Source organism: Corythoichthys intestinalis, chromosome 3 (assembly GCF_030265065.1).
Source record: "Corythoichthys intestinalis isolate RoL2023-P3 chromosome 3, ASM3026506v1, whole genome shotgun sequence".
NCBI classification, from domain to species: Eukaryota; Metazoa; Chordata; class Actinopteri; order Syngnathiformes; family Syngnathidae; genus Corythoichthys; species Corythoichthys intestinalis.
The window spans coordinates 47,766,819-47,788,307 of record NC_080397.1 but is presented as its reverse complement, the minus strand read 5'-3'; the positions used below and the strand labels follow the sequence as shown (position 1 = coordinate 47,788,307).

The window sequence follows — 21,489 nt, the reverse complement described above, 5'->3', positions numbered from 1 at the left end:
CGGGTTGCGGGTCTTACCAAATGCGCTACTGCCCTCCAGTGGACAGTTTTATTGCTTTAAAATGAATTTTCAGCATTGTGCTTTGAAGATAATTTTCATCAGAACTTAGAGATGTCTCTTGCAAGAAAATGGCGTCGGTTCGCACATGCGCAGTAGAAATCGGGTAGCCCGTCACGATTGAGTAGTGACAAGAACCATTTCCTATTTTATTATATCACGTCACTGGTCTGCGTGTGCACGTATAACTGCACAAGCGCGAAATTTCACGTGCACTAACGTCGCGTGTCACTTCGCTGCAAGACAGTTGGCGATTTTCGCACTCGTTCAAAAGAAAATTATAGTTCTACATTTTCATAACCAATAATTGAGGCAAATTATATTGTGTGTTGGATACATTTTAGAAATTCACTTATTATTTCCTGACTTGAAGTTTTTAGGTGTATTTACAGTAAAGCAGCAAAATTATACTTATATTGCAAAGGTATAAAGACTGCGCAAGGTTTTCACTACAGAATGGGATGAATTTGGTAGTGCGAGTGGTGAAAATGAGAGGTCAAAGAAAAGGTTAGAGAAGAAATGAATAGTTTTCATCGCTCAAGAAAGAGGGATTTAATGTCCCTGGGGGAGAGGTGAAGAGGCTGTTAGGAGAGGCCAGAATACAGAGTATAATAAGGGCTGAGGGATGTTTTCAAATAAAAAGCCAGAAGAAAAAGAGGGCTCAGTGCTCTCTGGGTTGATCAGAGATATTGGGATTTTAAAGTTCATCGAGTCAACAACCAATGAGCTGCCTGGCTTCTGAGGTTACGTTTTTCAGCAACATTTTGTGGGCGGGTTTGAATTATGTAGTTATTTATTTATTACACAATAGTCAATGATCATGTGCGAATGTATATTTTCTTCTTTTGGTACCTTTGTGTGATTCGTTTGTACATCCTTTAACATTCTAAAGTTTTGGGTACGTTGTTAAGGCTTTGAATACAGTAAAGATTTAGGGTTAAAAATATTTTACAAGTAGGGTGGAGGGCTTTTGTTTGGATTAAGGTGACCACTTCTCTGTGGCACTAAAATCCAACAAGTATTTCCCCAAACTCTTCCCACAATCTCAGTAATGTACACTGTGTTTCAATCTGATGTATTGTTTACACAGAGTGTAATCACTGAAGGCTAGAGGGAGTAACATACAATTTTGGTGCCCCGGTAATATGCTTTTGTAAAGTCTGGTTGGTGTACAATGGCAAAATGTATTCGATTGTGCAGTGAAATCTGTAGATTAGTAGCTAAATTGACAGTGCAAAAAAACTGAAATCCAATTAGCATAGGTGTGAATTTAAAAAAAAAAAAAATTATATTCTTATCTCACCAAAGAAAAACTTTAATTTCGAGCATGTTTAACCTTCTGTGTATGCCTTGTCTGAAATTTCAAAACTGTACAAGTAAGGAATCTATTTGGCAGGGTCTGGAGGTGAAATGTGGCAAAAATCCCAAAATAGTTGGTCACTTGCTCTGGATTACAAAATGGGAATACGGTATAGTGAGAGGAGAAAAGTCTTAAAATTGCTCAGAATAGGGCTGAATGGGAATTAAGATTCAGCATGCCTGTCAAGGGCAGTTGTGAAAGTCTCTCCCACCTAACCCAATCACACACAAGCACACCCCTACATGCACAGTCCCAAAAGACTCAAATCCAACAAATGAATGCATAATCACATAGAAATGAGACCTAAAACATTTTTTTATGCAATTGTATGTCCATGCTTGTGCTGGCTTCTTTCAATACAACAATGCAGTGAGATTTTCAGTGGCAATATCTTCCAAAAGATGTAGCACATACAAACACTTACTAGTATACACACACACACACACACACACACACACACACACAAAAATATATATACCGTAATTTCTGGACTATAAGGCGCACCTGACTATAAGCCGCCACCCACCAAATTTGACATGAAAGCAGCATTTGTTCATAGATAAGCTGCACTGGACTATAAGCCGCAGCTGTCCCCACTGTATTATGGGATATTTACACCAAAATATATTAACTGGTAACACTTTATTTGACAGTGGCATCATAAGGCTGTCATAAGACCAAATCAGGCATGAAAATCTCTCACCTTTCGGCGAAATTCGCCGTTTTGAAGTCAAAAAGGGCGACCTACGTGAAATGCGTAGATCCGAGGAGAAATTATTTTTTTTGGGGGGGGGGGGGGGGGGGGTCGGGAGGTTTTATTTAATTATTATTATTATCATCATGTGATTAACTTAGTACGTAAACTGAGCACTTAAGAACACAGTCAGCAAATCCTTCTAGATGCTTCGCTGACGAGAACCAATCATCGGCCCAAGCTGCGTTCCATGATTCCAAACGCGCGCACTCCTTACGCGTGTACATGGAGTGCTCGGAGAGCCTTCGGTTGCATTGCAAAGCTAAAAAGCAGGCCGTATCCACATCGGGGCAGACCAGAGCGCAGCATACACACTTGCCTGTATTTGCCAGCAGATTGAATTTGGTGAGTAATGGTTTCAATCGTTTTCACGTTTTGCGATATAAAAAAGTTAATGCCATTCATTGCAGCTTGCGTTGAACACTGCCAGAGGTAGCCAAATCTCCCATGAAAAAAAATAGCTCCCGTTAAATTGGCGTCAAGCTTGTGTATTTAGCGGTAATATAAACGAAGAAACACACTGTTGAGTCAAATTAAGCGGCATTCTCTCGGATGGAGGGGGCGCCTCACATCGCTCCCGTCGTCCGCCGGAGACGCGTTATTTTCGGCTTGGATTTGAGCTGACGGCCGGTGTCGGCACAACAGCGGCCCGACGAGTGGTGGGAATGAGTCCTGCTTCTTAAAGCTTTTCAGAAATACAGGGATCCCTCGTTTTTCGCGGTTAATGGGGACCAGAACCCGCCGCAATAAGTGAAAACCGCGAAGTAGCCCCCCATTTTTTGTGCGTGTTCAATGCATTTATTCAGATTTTACATTGGAAAAAAGATACATATATATAAGACATGTTTTTTCACTTTTTTCACTAAAGTATCATTTATAAGTGGTTTTCAAGCACTTCAAAATGTAAGAATTATGATAAGTTTTAAAACATGTTACTGCCCCACCTAATTATTTTTAAACAAGAATAAAGTAGTTAGAAAATGCTTGGCTTTATTAAAAGCTTCATAGTGAGTCTACTCAAACCCTCTCAGGCTTTGGTAAACGGTGATTGGCACATGTGCAAAGTTTTTCTTTTTATATATATTTTTTTGTTTGAAGCAACTTATTTGATTGAATAATAAAGGCACAAATGTCCTAGCCAAAATGTGGCCCAAACGCAAAACATTACTTAAATGGAAAAATTTGTTTCAATCAAGAAAAATAGTTTTCAAATGCTTTTTTGGTCTCAAATTTATTATTGCAATCAAAAACATTTTTTTTTTTTTTTTTGAAGCTACTTTTTGGGATTAAAAGTATATACTGTATTGAAGCAACTTTGTTTTTGATAGAAGTAACTTTGTTTTTTGATTGAATAATAAAAACGCAAATCTAACTGCATCGTTATTGAGTGAGAAAGAAATTAAGAAAGCTTTAGAACTAAAAGCCACCGGGGAGTCTGTTTGTTTTTTTAACTGTTTATATTTCATTACATAGACATGCGTCGTAGGGAAGGGAGATTGAGGGATAAAAAAAGGAGTTAGATGAGGCTGCTAAAGGCAGTGGATACCTCATCAGCTGGGTGAATAGCAGACCTGGTAAGAACAAGTTTGCAAGGATAGTCGGGTATTAAATCCAATTATAAACACAATTACAATGTTATTTTTCTATAAGATTTTTATGTCATTGCTTTATTAATCATTAGGTGCTAGAGTTGTTAAGTATGGATAATAATGAAATAATAGTTTTAAGAAAACTGTGCTGTTGGTGGCTCAGTGACCATCTGATGTGGTTTGTTCTCAGATGAACAAGTTGAGGAAGGAAGTTTTGATGCAGAGGTTGAAGGAAGAAAAGAGGCAGACTGACTGAGTCACAGCCAGAAAGTGTTGATGACAGTTTTGATTTCTATTCACTGTTGCCCCCTCCCAATTAAAGTATGTCACAGTTGCAGCCAATTATTATCTAAAGCTGGTTAAAATTGAAGTTATGTTGTTTTAAGGTGTATTAAATACTTGTTCATGTGCCCCTTTTGATCTACGAGCACCCACCCCTCCACCGGTCTCTGCATGGCCCTGCTGAAACACAGTGTGGGTCGACAGAGCTCAATATTTTGTTGGGGTGTACAATACAGTGTACTGGAACATATTTCCTCCACACCCTTCTCACCTTTTTAACCCCTGACCCATTTTCATGCCTGCCAAATGAACCACCATAAAGCTTTGAACCAATTGGCTGCAAAGCTTTATTGCTTCAAGAAGCTTCATTTGGCCATCACTGCTCCTTTGGGGGAGACAGTCAACCTCTGCTACCACCTGCTGTCAACACTGTTGTCATCGAACGTGCCTCCTAGCATGCATTGTAGCGCTACAAATATTAAATAATAATCCAAATTCGTGTTCTGTGCTAATTATTTCTTCAGATGCTCTTCCAGTTGTTTCATAAATTGCTAGCTCTGGTATTTGGTAAAACTATTTGACAGTGGCACCATAAAACTGTCATAAGACCATCATAATTATGACATTACACTGCCATGAGCATTAATGACATCATGACAGATGTCATTTTGTGTTATCCGGCAAATTATCTCACTTTTGAATAGATGCAAAAGATCCGAGCTGGACATATATGGAATGTTGGTGACATAATTTGCCAGATGATGCTTAATGACATCTGTCATAAGCATTCATTAACGGCCATGATAGTGTCATAATCATGTCAAAGTGTTACCTATTGACCCAAATAAATCAACAAACAAGCCGCACTGGACTATAAGCCGCAGGATTCAAAATGAGGGAAAAAAGTAGCGGCTTATAGTCCGAAAATTACAGTGTATATATATATTTAAATTACTTTTTGAAGCAGAGCATAAACACTTAAAACAAGCTAGAAATTAGGTTGTGTTGTTCTGATAAGTGGGAGAGAACGTGAATAACTTATTCAGTCAATGTTGGCTTGTAAAATTAGTGGTGTATGTGGGTGAACCTTATGTTATCCGCAAAAAAGTGCAGTCATCTCGTGCAATAAAGTTAATTTTGTTGTGCACTATCTGAGAATAGACGTCTAGTAGATTTGTGGATATTCTGTATTAATGGGCTTGTCGGTGAGCTGGAAAATGTATGCAAAATTTGTTTATTCAAATAACTGAAGACTGATAATGTTGTTTGATTGTTTATCTACAAAATGTATTTTTAATATTTAAATTGTGGGATTGGATGAAAATACAAAATAGAAAAGGTATCACATTACTGAAATAAAGTACTGTATATATTTAATTGGTTGGCTTTACACAGCCTAGAAGTTTACAAGGATTAGTAAATATTGGTAATCCATTTGCTCCCTAGTTAGTTCTGACCACTAACATGAACCATCAAAAGATATATCACCCATAAAACATACATGTATGTGCTTGTAATTGCCTTCATACATTTAGTCTTACACAGTTGTAGGATTATTTGAAAGTTTGTTGTCCAAAATGTTTGCCAATTTTTTTCAGGTTTAAGATTGAATAGTTTACATTTAGCACATCTGAAGGAAAAGGGTTTTTATTTATCCTCTTCATCCTCTGTATTCTCAGGAGATCTCTGATTACGACCTGCAAGAGTTGGTTATGAAGTCGGTCGGTAGGCTGACATTGGTACGCCAGACCTTCCCCATGCCGCAGAACACAACTCAGCGTTGTGTCAAGCACAACCACCGGATCAACACGTCCCTCTGTGACCCTAAGAACGCCAAGGCTCAGCAGCTGGAGGTTAGTCCACGTCTAGCCAAATCCCTGACTGGCATTTGTAATTAAATAAAACTATCTAATCTATGGAACCTATGCTATGTATATTTTATACATTGTTTATTAGTTATCTTCCAGCCTTCAATTTTCTTCCCACTAATGATTAGACAAAATAGCTTTAATCAAAATGCTTGTGATTAAGTACGAAATAATGAGAACCAGTTTAAAAAAAAAAAAAAAAAAAGTACACTGTCTATCCATCTGTCAGTCTCTGTCTACAGTTTATTTTAATGTATTGAGTTGTTTTAATCCATGGTTTTTTACCGTTGTTGTAAATAAGTGATTGGGTTTGATGTGGAACCCAGTGGCGGTCCTAGCCTACATGGTTTCCTGGGCGAAAAGACACTTTGGCGCCCCCCTTTACCTCAAAAAAAAAAAAAAAAAAAACAGAACCCATCACCAAAAACCAACAACGGTTAACCCACAAAATTTAGCATATAAAGTGTACTTTGAACAACCCAATAACCAAAACACAATATTAGTTAAGAATGTTACATTTATTAACACTATCAAAGCAGTTGAAATTGCACAACAATATACACGTGCAAGAGGTATAGAGGATATAATTTAACATCAAACACGTTAATAGTAAAGAAAGTGTAGAAGATTGTATTTGTGACGAGTTGGCTCAGACATTTTCACCACTACAGTGGCTCCGGTTAGAGAGCACAGGAGATAACTCAATTACTTTAATGGGCTAACATGCAGGTGTTCATACATGTACACATTTAGTATCTGGTGGATAACATATAGTCAACATTCACAGACTTCTTAATGTGTAACCCGTACTAAACATTAAGCCATCTATAAACCAACTACTGTGAGTATTTGCATGCTATCTCCCTTCAAACCAGTACATTCACTGCTCACATTAATTATTTTAATATGATGGTAACAGTCAACAGTCGATAAAAAGCTAACCACTACGAAATTACGTGTGCGAAAGATTGAAAAAAAACGGACACAAAAACACATTAAACACAACGATTCCTCCACCAATCATTGAGAGGATTTTCACTATCTATTTGCAGTGCCTTTAACGAACGTTACAAGGCATACTCGCATCGCTATTAAAGAAACCAACATATAACCCAGAAAACGCAGAGCCGGAAATACTTCCAAAATAAAAGCACAGCTCTAAATAGCAAGTAAATAAATTAAAAGGCTAAACTATTGAATGAATGAATCATTCTTAACAGAAAGAATACATACCCGGTGCATATTATACAGTACATCTGGGTAAAATATTCCCATATATATATATATATATATATATACATTTCTTTGTACACTAAAGGCTGGTTTATGCTTCAGCATTCCGGTGATGTTGGAGCGACGGCGTAGACCCTACATCGTCATCAGTGTTGTTACTAACGGCGTTATTTTCTTCAGTAGTGAGTAATCTAATTAATTACTTTTCTCATCTTGGCAACGCCGTTACCGTTACTGAGGCGGGAAAGGCGTGCGTTACTATGCGTTACGATGTTGGTTGACTGACGCGAGAAAAGTCTGAAAAAGACGGACGTACGGAGACGCGAGAGCAGAGGAGTGGGGAGGAGGCAAGGTAGTGTGGCGCCGTTGCAAACGCGATGCTACTATGCTAGGTGGCTACAATAATACCTGACTGTAGCCGATAACATACAAACTACGCCCACATGATGCTTCAGTAGATATCACATATATACAGAACTAGATGCAAATGACAGACACGGTGGTATTAGCAACATGTATAATAAAGAACTAGATGCGTTAGTAAACAGCCGCCATCTTAAAGCAGTAGACTTCTCAGGAAGGCTCTGTTGTAGAGAACCTTCCTAGCAAACCTAAGTAACTTTTTATCTAAATTCCTCCTAAATCGGCAAAACTTAACTTAAATCTATTTTTAAATGATGAAACAGTTTTAAAACTTACACATGTCGAAAATAGACAATAACAGGAGCAATTTTAACAACTTTATCGGTTGATTCACAGCATTAAATGACTTCCACACATAGCAAAGGTTACCATCTAGTTATCGCAATATCCACAATACCCCTGTGTCTAGTTAAGTTTAGGGCAAAAAATTGGGCTACAGCCAATTGTCCCAAAAACCCTTTAAACTTCACATTGTGTGACCTGTTTTTGTTTTTTTTTTTTTGAGAAAAAAAAAAAACATGAAAATTATCACCAGTTACTTTGCCAAGTAACTAATTACACTTAAATTCAGGTAACTGAGTTGCTAATGCAATTAGTTTTTGGGAAAAGTAATTTGTAACTAATTACTTTTTTAAAGTAAGATTAACAACACTGGTCATCATTGAGCATTTGAAGTTCTGTGTCAAGGGCACGCGTAGCTCTGTAATTCACCGCCATGCCACTAGAGGAGGGGTGTGGCTTTGTCTTTGTACAAATTCGGGGGACTGTTGTCGAATTTCTTTAGTTTTCCTCCGGTCATTGACAGCAATGCAGATGGAACGTGTGTATTTGCAGCTGCAGCTAATCAATAATGAACAAACAAATGTTGTTAATACAAATATTGAAGTGTAGGCGACACAGAAGATGTTTGTGAATGTTTGAAAACAGCGGTGATGTTGTGCTGAACCGGAAACAACGTTCTGAGCGGACCAATTACAGTACTTCAATGTTCACGTCATGCATGTTGAATTGACGCGTAGTCTGGATATTTTTGGAAGTGCATGTCAGTCACCGGTGTAGGGTCGTAAATCGAGTCACCGCTAAGCTGAAGCGTAAAACAGCCTTAAAAATCAAAGTCAACCATAGGTGAGTGACACTGTTAACTGATCCAATCCTAACTCTAACCCCACCTCCTTCTCCTTGTGGTGTTGTGTGCAGACAGTACCCGCAGTCTGCAGGGGGGCGTCATTGCAAAGCTCGGGGCGCCAATTATAATAGTAGACGATCACACACGTGCGTAAGCCAGAACAATTTGCCGCCCCGGGCGACCACCAGGAACAGCTACTGGTAGAACTGACGTTGCTGAAACATTATTTGCCATTCATTTTTCATATGTTAGTGTATTGTCCATGATGTAGGTGTCAAATATCACAAGAACTCGGAATCACATTATATTTTGGAACATAAATGTACATTTACACACGCAATTTAGAGTTGTTAGTTTCGCTGTGGATCCTAGTGTGTGGCAGACACAGCAGATTAATTACCTAATACAAATAAACAAAATAAACTTTAATTATATGTTTACTTTTACTATGTTTTTCTACATTGGCTATGTTTTATCCAAACAAATTTATTCAATGTTAAAGTATCTTCCTTTTATTTTGTTCTCGCAAAATGGACTTATGCCTTTATAGTCTCACCCCCATTTCTGCACTTGGACATAAAAACTGTTTTGATTTTTTGTTTCTTTAAAAGACATTAAGTGTTTAACCTTCATTGTCGACAGATGACGGCTTTGTAGGTGGCATTTTCATGGGTTGGACTTCAAAACAATTTAAAGTGCTGTAGTTTTCAATTACTTCAGGTTGGCTAATATGATGGTGTCCTCTCCTTGTGTCTTGTTCATAATTTGACGTAAAGTTGGCCAGTATTCTTCTTTGATGTTACATGTGCATAATTCAGCAAAGTGACATTTCCCCCCCTATCCTTCACTTATGTTTTTCTTTCTTCCTTGGTGTACTCTCCTTCGTCTTAATATGTTCCCTAAGGCAGTAATATGCATGCAGTTATGATGGTGTGTATGTGTGTGTGTATGCATGCGAGTCATCAAGCTGCCATCAGACTGGCGACACCAAAGGGAGTGCACTCTTATTTACGTGCCAGGACAAAATGTATTAAATTGAATCTATGTGCTGTTGATTTATGTGGCTGCACAAGAGCCCTGAGGATCACATTTGATGAGACATGGAAATTTGTTAAATGGAGTATCTTTTCTGCCATGCCTATGATGATGTCTCGGCACGGCAACGGTAAAACAAGTCTACAAGGTTCCCTTGTGTAACCCAGTAAAAAAAATGTGACACTATATATAACATATATTTTTGTGAAAACAAGCTGAGTTGTTGTTTTGTTGCACTTCACATTGTTTTTGCTGCCACACAAAATCGCAATGGTCCTTTAATTGGTCCCGCCCTCTCGAGACACGAACTCGAAGCTTTTCTCGTTCAGAAAAAAAAAGTGTGGCTGCAGTTAACATTTTCTCGCACTTTGAAGCCAGTGAGTTGGCTGCGTTGAAAAAAGCTAGAATTGAACAAATTTCAAACTGAAACAATTAAGATACTGTTTGTTAACATAATCAAAAGGAATGCAAATGTGTTCAGTTTCATTACTAATTCCTTACCATAGCAATGCTAAAATTAGTTGCGAAGTTACCCTGTAATGCAGGGCTACAACTAACAATTGTTTTTATCATCAATTAATCGGACAAATGTCACTTTTTTCAATTACTTTCACAATTTAACTTGAAGTTGTTTTAGGCATGTTTAAGTAACAATGAAAACAAAATGGATGACTATTTCCTTCAAAAATAACATTTTATTACAGCTTCCTGACTTTACTGTACTTTTTTAAGGATAAAAAACTTGTTAAAGTTATTGATAAATGCTCTGAGTATAAAACATAATGCCTGAATTTCCCCTATGGGGGATCAATAAAGTCTGTCTTGTTTTAAAAACAAGTTCTCAGTTCACAAATCAGACAAAGTCCTGGTCATTTAAATTAAAAAAAAGTGCTGCTGGTTGACATTTTTTTCTTGTGGTCAAAGCGCTGACATAAATTATGTCAATTACTCACTTATTTTATTTAAAGAAACTAAACCAAAAAAAAAATCAAATAAGCAGGAGGCAGACGAAAGAATTAGTTTTCTTTATCAAACAGTTGTTCATAAATACAATCCAAATCCAATTTCAAAGCGCACTCTCTTGTATGACAATTGACAGTTTGACAAAGTTTGTGTTGAAAGGAGACTCTAAGCTGTTATGTGAATGGGTTAATGTGTGTGATTTCTTTATAAAAAGAAACGAGACAACTTTACTATCTAAAAAAAACCTCAAGTGCTAATATGCTTCTCCAAAACACAATACAAATGGAAATTTAAGGCACAAGTTTAAAATGATGGTAACACTTTACAACAAGGGTCCCTTAATTAACATCATTAATGCATTTTTAGACAATAAGTACTGTTTAAGTAACATTACAATAATTAATATAATTGCTTATGTAACATTTATTAATATATTAATTAACATAATGCATTAGCTAATGCATTAGTTAATGCATAACCAGACAGTAACCAATGGTTTGGTGAAATTAAAAATATAGATAGGCCTGTATGGGGTTAAGGTTTAGGGTTAGGGTTTGTGAATTTAAGCATTTATAATTTCTTATTTAAGGGACACATGTGCTACATTTTACAATAAGGGTCCAAAAAACATACAATAATGGTTAATAAAGGTTACGGGGGGGTGTAACTTAAGCATTTGTAATTTTTTAGTTAAGGGACACATGTGCTACACTTTACAATAAGGGTCCAAAAAACATACAATAATGCTTAATTAAGGTTAAGTAGTGCTTTTGAGGTACGTTCATGTGAAATAATATCATACTTAGGGTAAGGTGATAATATACTGTATATAATACATAACATCAATTCACATATACATTAGTGCATTCATGGTACTAGTAAGTGATTGTTATTTTAAAATGAGAAACATTGCTCTGTGAGTCCTTGGGTGCTCCTAACCTAACCTTAAGTCTGGTATTATTTCACGTGAATGTACTTCATAAGTATTACTTAACCTTAATTAACCATTACTGAATGGTTTTGGACCCTTATTGTAAAATGTAGCACACATATCCCTTAACTAAGAAATTATAAATGCTTAAGTTCCCCCCTCTTAACCTTTATTAACCATTACTAAATGCTTTTTGGACCCTTAGTGTAAAGTGTAGCACATGTGTCCCTTAACTATGAAATTATTAATGCTGAAGTTAACAAACCCTAACCCTAAACCGTAAACCTATACTAATAGGCCTCTATATTTTTTTTTAATTTCACCAAACTATTAGTTACTGTCTGGTTATGCATTAACTGATGCATTAACTATAGCATTAGCTAATGCATTAACTCATGTTAATTAATATATTAACAAAAGCAATTATATTAATTATTGTAATGTTACTTAAACATGAGTTATTGTCTTGAAAGGCATCAACTAATGTGTTAACTCATGTTAATTAGTATATTAATAAATGTTAGATGGGGGATTAAATGAATTATTGTCATGTTACTTAAACATGAGTTATTGTCTAAAAATGCATTAACTAATGTTAATTAAGGGACCCTTATTGTAAAGTGTTCCCAAAATAATCGCTAACTAGCTTAGCGCTCCATGCTAACGTCTCATCAACGAAGAATACAAACATTACAATTGGCTTCATTTACTCACCTCTGACGGAGTCACACTGGCTAACAACACAAAGACAATCTACTCTCGATACTTTATAATATATACTTTACAATATTATTGATTCAGCAGCAGCAGTTGCAGCAGTGAACTCTCTCTTGCTCTAATCACTGGCGCGCACAAGCAGCCTTACATTACACACAAACAAGGAACCAAACGTTACTGCTCATAACTGCCGCGAAAAATCTATTATCAAATTTATTGTGCTGTTTTCTTAAATGATTATAATCGATTTTAATTGATTGAAACAGTGGCCACGAAAGTCTTATGGTCACACTGCACTGAAGCAAAGTAGCACTCACCCCACTCACATGCAGACACACACCAATACACACACAAATTCATGATTGAATGCAAAGCTCACTGATTGTCGAGCCTTCAATGTTTTTTTTTTTTTTTTTTTTTTTTCACTTCTAATTCCAGAAGAAAAGACAAGAATTCAGGGAGAGATGTGACAAGTGTTAGTCCTCCAAAGGGAATGAGAAAGTTTGATCTTTTTTTAATCTTTTATCTCATCTCCCTGTCTGTCAAAAAAAAAAAAAAAAAAAAAAAAAAAAGAGCGAGGGAGAGATAAGAGAAAAATCCCAACGTCATTGACACGATTGAGCTCCTTTTTTATTTTGAAATTTTTATTATATATTGATTTTGTTATCATGGCCCCTGCAGTTTGGGACAGTATGACATTTGCATCACTTATGATGAACTAGAAAAGCAAAAAAAGTCCTTCCCTTTTCTGCAGTTTGATACCTCATACCACACTGCTCTCGTCATTATTGTTGCGTTTTACCACTGGCAAAATGAGGTGCTACAAAGTTCTTTGCATGGATTACACAGTATATACAGTGCCTTGCAAAAGTATTCGGCCCCCTTGAATCTTGCAACCTTTCGCCACATTTCAGGCTTCAAACATAAAGATATGAAATTTAATTTTTTTGTCAAGAATCAACAACAAGTGGGACACCATCGTGAAGTGGAACAACATTAATTGGATAATTTAAACTTCTTTAACAAATAAAAAACTGAAAAGTGGGGCGTGCAATATTATTCGGCCCCCTTGCGTTAATACTTTGTAGCGCCACCTTTTGCTCCAATTACAGCTGCAAGTCGCTTGGGGTATGTTTCTATCAGTTTTGCACATCGAGAGACTGACATTCTTGCCCATTCTTCCTTGCAAAACAGCTCGAGCTCAGTGAGGTTGGATGGAGAGTGTTTGTGAACAGCAGTCTTCAGCTCTTTCCACAGATTCTCCATTGGATTCAGGTCTGGACTTTGACTTGGCCATTCTAATACCTGGATATGTTTATTTTTGAACCATTCCATTGTAGATTTGGCTTTGTTTTGGATCATTGTCCTGTTGGAAGATAAATCTCCTTCCCAGTCTCAGGTATTGTGCAGATACCAACAGGTTTTCTTCCAGAATGTTCCTGTATTTGGCTGCATCCATCTTCCCGTCAATTTTAACCATCTTCCCTGTCCCTGCTGAAGAAAAGCAGGCCCAAACCATGATGCTGCCACCACCATGTTTGACAGTGGGGATGGTGTGTTCAGGGTGATGAGCTGTGTTGCTTTTACGCCAAACATATCGTTTTGCATTGTGGCCAAAAAGTTCAATTTTGGTTTCATCTGACCAGAGCACCTTCCACATGTTTGGTGTGTCTCCCGGGTGGCTTGTGGCAAACTTTAAACGAGACTTTTTATGGATATCTTTGAGAAATGGCTTTCTTCTTGCCACTCTTCCATAAAGGCCAGATTTGTGCAGTGTACGACTGATTGTTGTCCTATGGACAGACTCTCCCAACTCAGCTGTAGATCTCTGCAGTTCATCCAGAGTGATCATGGGCCTCTTGGCTGCATCTCTGAGCAGTTTTCTCCTCGTTTGAGAAGAAAGTTTGGAAGGACGGCCGGGTCTTGGTAGATTTGCAGTGGTCTGATGCTCCTTCCATTTCAATATGATGGCTTGCACAGTGCTCCTTGAGATGTTTAAAGCTTGGGAAATCTTTTTGTATCCAAATCCGGCTTTAAACTTCTCCACAACAGTATCTCGGACCTGCCTGGTGTGTTCCTTGGTTTTCATAATGCTCTCTGCACTTTAAACAGAACCCTGAGACTATCACAGAGCAGGTGCATTTATACGGAGACTTGATTACACACAGGTGGATTCTATTTATCATCATCGGTCATTTAGGACAACATTGGATCATTCAGAGATCCTCACTGAACTTCTGGACTGAGTTTGCTGCACTGAAAGTAAAGGGGCCGAATAATATTGCACGCCCCACTTTTCAGTTTTTTATTTGTTAAAAAAGTTTAAATTATCCAATAAATGTTGTTCCACTTCACGATTGTGTCCCACTTGTTGTTCATTCTTGACAAAAAAATTAAATTTCATATCTTTATGTTTGAAGCCTGAAATGTGGCGAAATGTTGCAAGATTCAAGGGGGCCGAATACTTTTGCAAGGCACTGTATATATATTCCTATACTGCTTAGGTCAGCTAATTTTCAGCCGTGGTTTACACTTCAAAAACAAACACGCATTTGACATGTTAGCTTGTACAAATTGAAGACATTGCTTGTAACTTGGCAGGCTAACAAGCATCACTAGTTCAATAGAATGAGGGTCTCCTGTACGAATATAAATAAGTCATTCTACAAAGTAGCCAATACTGACTCATGTTCCAGTTAGAAAAGCGGCATGCTTGCAAATGTAAATGAAACTCAGCGGGCATTGTCGTTGGGGCTTTTGTGTGCGCTTTTGCTTTGATTATTTGTACATGCAGACGTCTAAAGATAGACCTGCACAGAGTCCTGATTTGATGCATGAGCAGTGGTGTTGCTGGCGTGCGCCTCTGTGAAATAACTGTGCTTAATTAATGGGAGATGGCACACGTCAACTGCATGTGTGCAATGGCAGTGGCTGCTGCCGCCAGTCTTTTCATTATCGTCTCGTTATCTTTTGGGGGGAGCGGAGAGTCGTAATAAATCACAGTGTCATCCATCACACGGCTTAATCACCCCCGCCTTGCTACATGGAGGTATGGTCAGACTGCAGGGTGAAAGAACCAGGTTGGCTGTGTTTGGAGTTAAAACAATTCTTTGGTTAGAAAATGTCATTTTAGCACAACAGTGTTTAGTTTAGATGCCTACAGTGCATCTGGCAGTGAGTCACACTTGATTCACATGAAAAGGGAAGCTAACTTGAAGCTTGCAAAATACCCACTTTTATGTCAGCACTGGTTTGCCAAGTGCATGTCCGTTTATTTAAAATAATTCCAAGAAAAACGACAACAAACAAACTTTATTCATCTGGAAGTAAATTAAATTTCTAGAGGATATTTATAGAAATATAAGAACAATGCACATACAGTGGGGCAAATAAGTAAATAAGTAAAAGTAAAGTAAAATAAGTAAGTAAGTAAGTAAAATAAGTTCTCCCCCTTGAAAATACTGGAGGCCTGTCATTGTCAACATGGGTAAACCTCAACCATGAGAAACAGAATTTGGAAAAAAAACAAAACAGAAAATAACATTGTTTGATTTTTAAATAATTTATTTGCAAATCATGGTGGAAAATAAGTATTTGGTCAATACCAAAAGTTCATCTCAATACTTTGTTATGTACCTTTTGTTGGCAATAACGGAGGCCAAACGTTTTCTGTAACTCTTCACAAGTTTTTCACACACTGTTGCTGGTATTTTGGCCCATTCCTCCTTGCAGATCTCCTCTAGAGCAGTGATGTTTTGGGGCTGTCGTTGGGCAACACCGACTTTCAACTCTCCACAGATTTTCTATGGGATGGAGATCTGGAGACAGGCTAGGCCACTCCAGTACCTTGAAATGCTTCTTACGAAGCCACTCCTTTGTTGCCCTGGCTGTGTGTTTGGGATCATTGTCATGCTGAAAGACTCAGCCATGTCTCATCTTCAATGCCCTTGCTGATGGAAGGAGATTTTCACTCAAATTCTCTCAATACATGGCCCCATTTATTCTTTCATTTACACAGATCAGTCGTCCTTGTCCCTTTGCTGAAAAATAGCCCCAAAGCATGATGTTTCCACCCCCATGCTTCACAGTGGGTATGGTGTTCTTCAGATGCAATTCAGTATTCTTTCTCCTCCAAACACGAGAACCTGTGTTTCTACCAAAAAGTTCTATTTTGGTTTCATCTGACCATAACACATTCTCCCAGTCCTCTTCTGGATCATCCAAATGCTCTCTAGCAAACCGCAGACGGGCCTGGACCTGTACTTTCTTAGCAGGGGGACACGTATGGCAGTGCAGGATTTCAGTCCTTGGCGGCGCATTGTGTTACTGATAGTAGCCTTTGTTACTGTGATCCCAGCTCTCTGTAGGTCATTCACTAGGTCCCCCATGTGGTTCTGGGATTTTTGCTCACCGTTCTTGTTCTCATTTTGATGCCACGGGGTGAGATCTTGCATGGAGCCCCAGATCGATGGAGATTATCAGTGATCTTTTATGTCTTCCATTTTCTAATAATTGCTCCCACAGCTGATTTCTTTACACCAAGTGTTTTACCTATTGCAGATTCAGTTTTCCCAGCCTGGTGCAGGTCTACAATTTTGTCTCTGGTGTCCTTCGACAGCTCTTTGGTCTTGGCCATAGTGGAGTTTGGAGTGTGACTGACTGACTGACTGAGGTTGTGGACAGGTGTCCTTTTATACCAATAATGAGTTAAAACAGGTGCCATTAATACAGGTAACGAGTGGAGCCTCGTTAGACCTCGTTAGACCTCGTTAGAGGTTAGACCTCTTTGACAGCCAGAAATCTTGCTTGTTTGTAGGTGACCAAACACTTATTTTCCACTGTAATTTGGAAATAAATTCCTTAAAAATCAAACAATGTGATTTTCGTTTTTTTTTTTTTTTTTTTTTTTTTTTTCCACATTCTGTCTCTCATGGTTGAGGTTTACCCATGTTGACAATTGCAGGCCTCTCTAATCTTTTCGAGTAGGAGAACTTGCGCAATTGGTGGTTGACTAAATACTTATTTGCCCAACTGTATATATAAAACACAATTAGTGCATGATGCTAATATGAAGAAAAATATTTTTAGTACATACCCTTATATTTTTAATATTGTATACTTTCTTTTTTTTTTATCTAGGAATATTATTAACATTGACATGGAAATCCATAAAGAACATTATCTATATGTATATTAGTGGGGAACATTATTTGTTTGATATGTAGTTTTTTTTTTTTTTTTTCTTTATTCACTGTTGTTTTTGGCAGCCCTTTCAATTTTTGTCTTACTCTTTTGGACAAAAAGACTTTGTTTTAGTTGACGGAATCTCATAAAAATTTCGTCTAGATTTAGTCGACAGTTACTCAAATTTTTTTTTGTCTGGAAAATTCAAAATCAAAAGTTTTAGTCCAAAAATAAATAAGTTTCCAACAATTTCAAATGGAAATACAGACAACCACATATTGTAGTGTCTACAAGAACTATGCTAACTTTTGTGATGATAATCTATACTCAGCAGGAAAAGCAGTAGGCTACATTTTTTTTTTTCAATTAAACCTATCTAAAAGCCACGAACTGTATGGAGAAAAAAAAAAAAAAAAAAGTTGTCGAGCGTTTAACATCCTCTAGACTTCCTGACCAGAAAAGCCAAGTGGCTCTGCTTTAGACTGGCCAGTGTTATAAGAGGATGCTCGCCATTCTGAAGCTTATGCTAACGCGAATGCTAATGCTACACTAATGCTAGGGTTACATTTAGGGTCCTTTACATGGTGACGCTGCGACCTCAAAACACAACGTGTGTTGCGGAATGGCCGTGCCTTGATATGGTGACAGCGAAAACAGAAGGCGAAAACACAAACCTTTGATTCCGGGCTCCAAAGTGGAAGGTTTCGATTGCGGGGCTTGCTCCGCAACCAAGCTCTCGCACCAATGACGTCAGCACTCGCACACGTCACTTTCGGAATGCGCAGTGCTGCTACTAAATTAAAAACAGCAAACATGGCGGAGTGTTGGCTTTGATTGACTGTTTTTAACAATCCTTTTAATTTAAATATGTTTAATGTTTGCATTTTTGTGCCAATGAGCAAATGAAAAATGCCATTGCTTGAAAAGGGCCGGTATGTTGTCTTCCGTGCTGAGTAGGTTGATGGTGTCATGGCAATGCATAACTGGCTGTCGCCTTGTAAATCTGCACTGCCCCCTTGGGCCTGGCATGAATACTACATTGTTTTCATGCGGAATTTCGGCATCGTTCGAATGGAGACGAAACCATATGAATGCAAACATGAAATTGGTCGTATTCTCGGAGTGTCACCATGTAATCGTCCCCTTAGCGTCTGATACTCACTCAGCACAGACCTTTAAAGGATAAAACAACATTGCATATTGTGTCTTGCCAAGATAAGAAACCAAATCTCACCATGTTTCCAAACAAGCAAGATGGAGCGCAGCCTAGCTTGAGACACATCCTAAACTCCAGTGAGGAGAGTGAAGGAGAGGTGCAGCGCATCTCACATTAGTGACACAACCCAAACACTGCCACGACGCAAGCTGACATACACCACATACAATATGAAAATGTCACGTATTGTGAAATATGACAGAAACTATGTCGCATTTTCGTTTCGTAGTCATCTCGTCGTATGAAAACTGACACTCGTCTCGTTATGTGCTTAGTCTCCGAAGCCACGTTTTTAGCTCGGCGTCGTCTTCGTCATGAAAAAATTGTTCATTGACAAATTTTTTTTTTTCATTTTTCAAGCAAGCAGAACTATGCCTTCCTTAATTCTGTATTACTTGAAATAAAAAATGTATTTTACAGTACAAAAAAAAAAAAAAAACATTTAATGTGAATGAATATTGAACAATGTTTTCCGTTGTCTTGTGTCTGTAGATTACCAACCGCTACATCTATGACACGGTGCTGTTGCTGGCCAACACCTTTCACAGAAAGCTGGAGGACAGAAAGTGGCACAGTATGGCCAGTCTCAGCTGCATCCGGAAGAACTCCAAACCCTGGCAAGGAGGGAAAAGTATGCTGGACACTGTCAAAAAGGTGTGCGATTAACATTGACATCTCTTTTTATTGTCATAAAAAAAGTAGCTCATTATGTATTGGCCCACGGCCAATTTAAAATGCAAGCAGCAGTGATCTGGCCCTAACCACCCTTTTTTCCAAGGTGAATTCTCTAATTGAGTGATTCTGAAAGTTACTGGGATCATGAAGTGACAACCCTGAACATAATTCTAACACCAGTGAAACAGATGCCATGTGTCACGTCAGTGGTCCCAAATCGTTTTTTTTTTTTTCCACAGGCCGGTGTTCTGCCAAAATACGCTGCAAGGCGAAATGCCACGTGCGCTTGTGCACTTGTGCATGCATGTGTACATCAGTGAAAAACAGCGAGTACTTACTATGTCTGTTTTTATTGTTGTTTTTTTTTTTTTTTAAATACTTTTCCATTGCCTCAAAATACTTTTGGTGTGTGTTATCCTCTAATAGCTTTTAAGCATTATTTTCTTGTATTTTTAAGGCAGAGTGTTTATCTGTTGACCACATTAGTCACGACGTTTCGTCGGTGTAGCATATTTTGGCAGATCACCAACAATGTGTGGCAGAAAATTGGCTACAGAATAAAATACCCAGTTATTTTTTTAAATAAAATACATTGAACTGTTTTTCGTATGATAATTGGGCAAAGTTTGAACTCATAATTCAAAAGGTCTTTTAGACCAGTGGTCCTTAACCTTTTTATCCACCACGGAACGGGGTAATGTGGGCCTTTGTTTTTTCACGGACCAGTAAATATACTTGGAATAATAAGTAACATTGTGAGTAACTGCTTAAAATGTATGTGTTTTTTGTTTTTTTGTTTTTAATTCTCAGCACTAACTTTATCTATACAAACTGTTATTATTATAATGTACTTTTACCCAGTTGTCCGAAATCTTTTTGCACCACAAACCGGTTTAATATGGGCCTTTTTTCATGGAACGGTAATGTGTAGCAGTAATTTACAGTAAATATACACTAACACGATAGGGTAAAAACGGACATTAAGTGCAGGGAAAATGTAACTCACCTTCAGCTGAATCAACCATTTTAACAGCAGCCTGTTCTAAAACTTGACAGCAAATATCCTTGGTCAAAGGCATAATGAGTTGTTCTCCAATCGTGAAAGGTTTTTTTTTTTTGCTTTAGCAATACGGTTCGTAGTGAATTGGCTCTTGTTTAATAGCTTTTAGCCACATAAAATGCAGAATGGACGTGGTTGTAGGCTCCTTTTCTGGCTCAGCAAGTGGCCTTTTCCCCATACAAAAGCTGTCCAAAGACGTTGCCCCCCCCCCCACACACACACACACACAGCACGCAGGCAACAGCAGCTAACGTTACTGTTTACATTGACTAACGCTATGCTGCTATAGGTGTACAAGCACCCCAGTAATGGCGGCCAACAGGCATCTCTACTCGAATTAGTCGATAGAGTAGACGGTCATACTGATGTGTCAAGAGGCACAGGCCAGATTGACATCGTTATCATATGATTTATTTCTCTGCGGCCCCGTAGTAAACGTGCCATGGACCAGTACATGACAATGTACAATGACAATAATCAGACAAGTTGCTTACATTTGAGAAATTTTTCAATTCATATTTTCAAGATAAATGTGTAATGTTATACAAACTGGACAGTGAATAGTCATTAAATAATAAAGATGAAAACAAAAGAAAGTAGTAAAATGTTGGACTTCAGTTGTCAAAGTTTTATGACGGAAGGAAGACAAATTTTGATCAAAATGTTTTTTATTAGTTGGCAAAAAAAAAAAAATTCCCCTCTGAATAACTGAAGAACATACCTTTATTTTCCTGGGGTGGAAAAGGTAGACACAATTTATAAAAAGTATGCCCCTTTTGTTCCAAAAAAATGTTTCTTCATTGCTAATAGAATATCATTTACCAACTTTATTTTCATCTTTGTGGGTGGCAAAAGTAGTAGTTTTGCATTTTTTTGCTTGGGGCCCTAACATACAACACAACATTTTATTCCCTTACCCTTCGACTCATTGATCAAAGCAATACCACAAGGGCCTTCAGACTTTCTAATGCTAATGCATAAAAAAAATTTAAAAAGATGAGAGGATGCTTGACTAT

At 37.8% G+C, this 21,489-nt stretch overlaps 1 protein-coding gene across 7 annotated transcripts in view; it reads left to right on the top strand.

The window, feature by feature from the left end:
* The window catches only part of grid2 (glutamate receptor, ionotropic, delta 2), a 1,093,502-nt gene that overhangs the window by 708,163 nt on the left and 363,850 nt on the right, over window positions 1-21,489 (top strand). For all 7 annotated transcript variants that reach the window (XR_009062687.1, XR_009062690.1, XR_009062688.1 and 4 more), the window contains exons 6-7: window positions 5,722-5,895; window positions 19,231-19,392. Coding sequence is in view for 3 of the 7 variants with exons in the window: in XM_057831225.1 (XP_057687208.1) it covers window positions 5,722-5,895; window positions 19,231-19,392 (336 nt within the window). In the remaining 4 variants the exon portion in view is untranslated. The remainder of the gene's footprint in view (window positions 1-5,721; window positions 5,896-19,230; window positions 19,393-21,489) is intronic.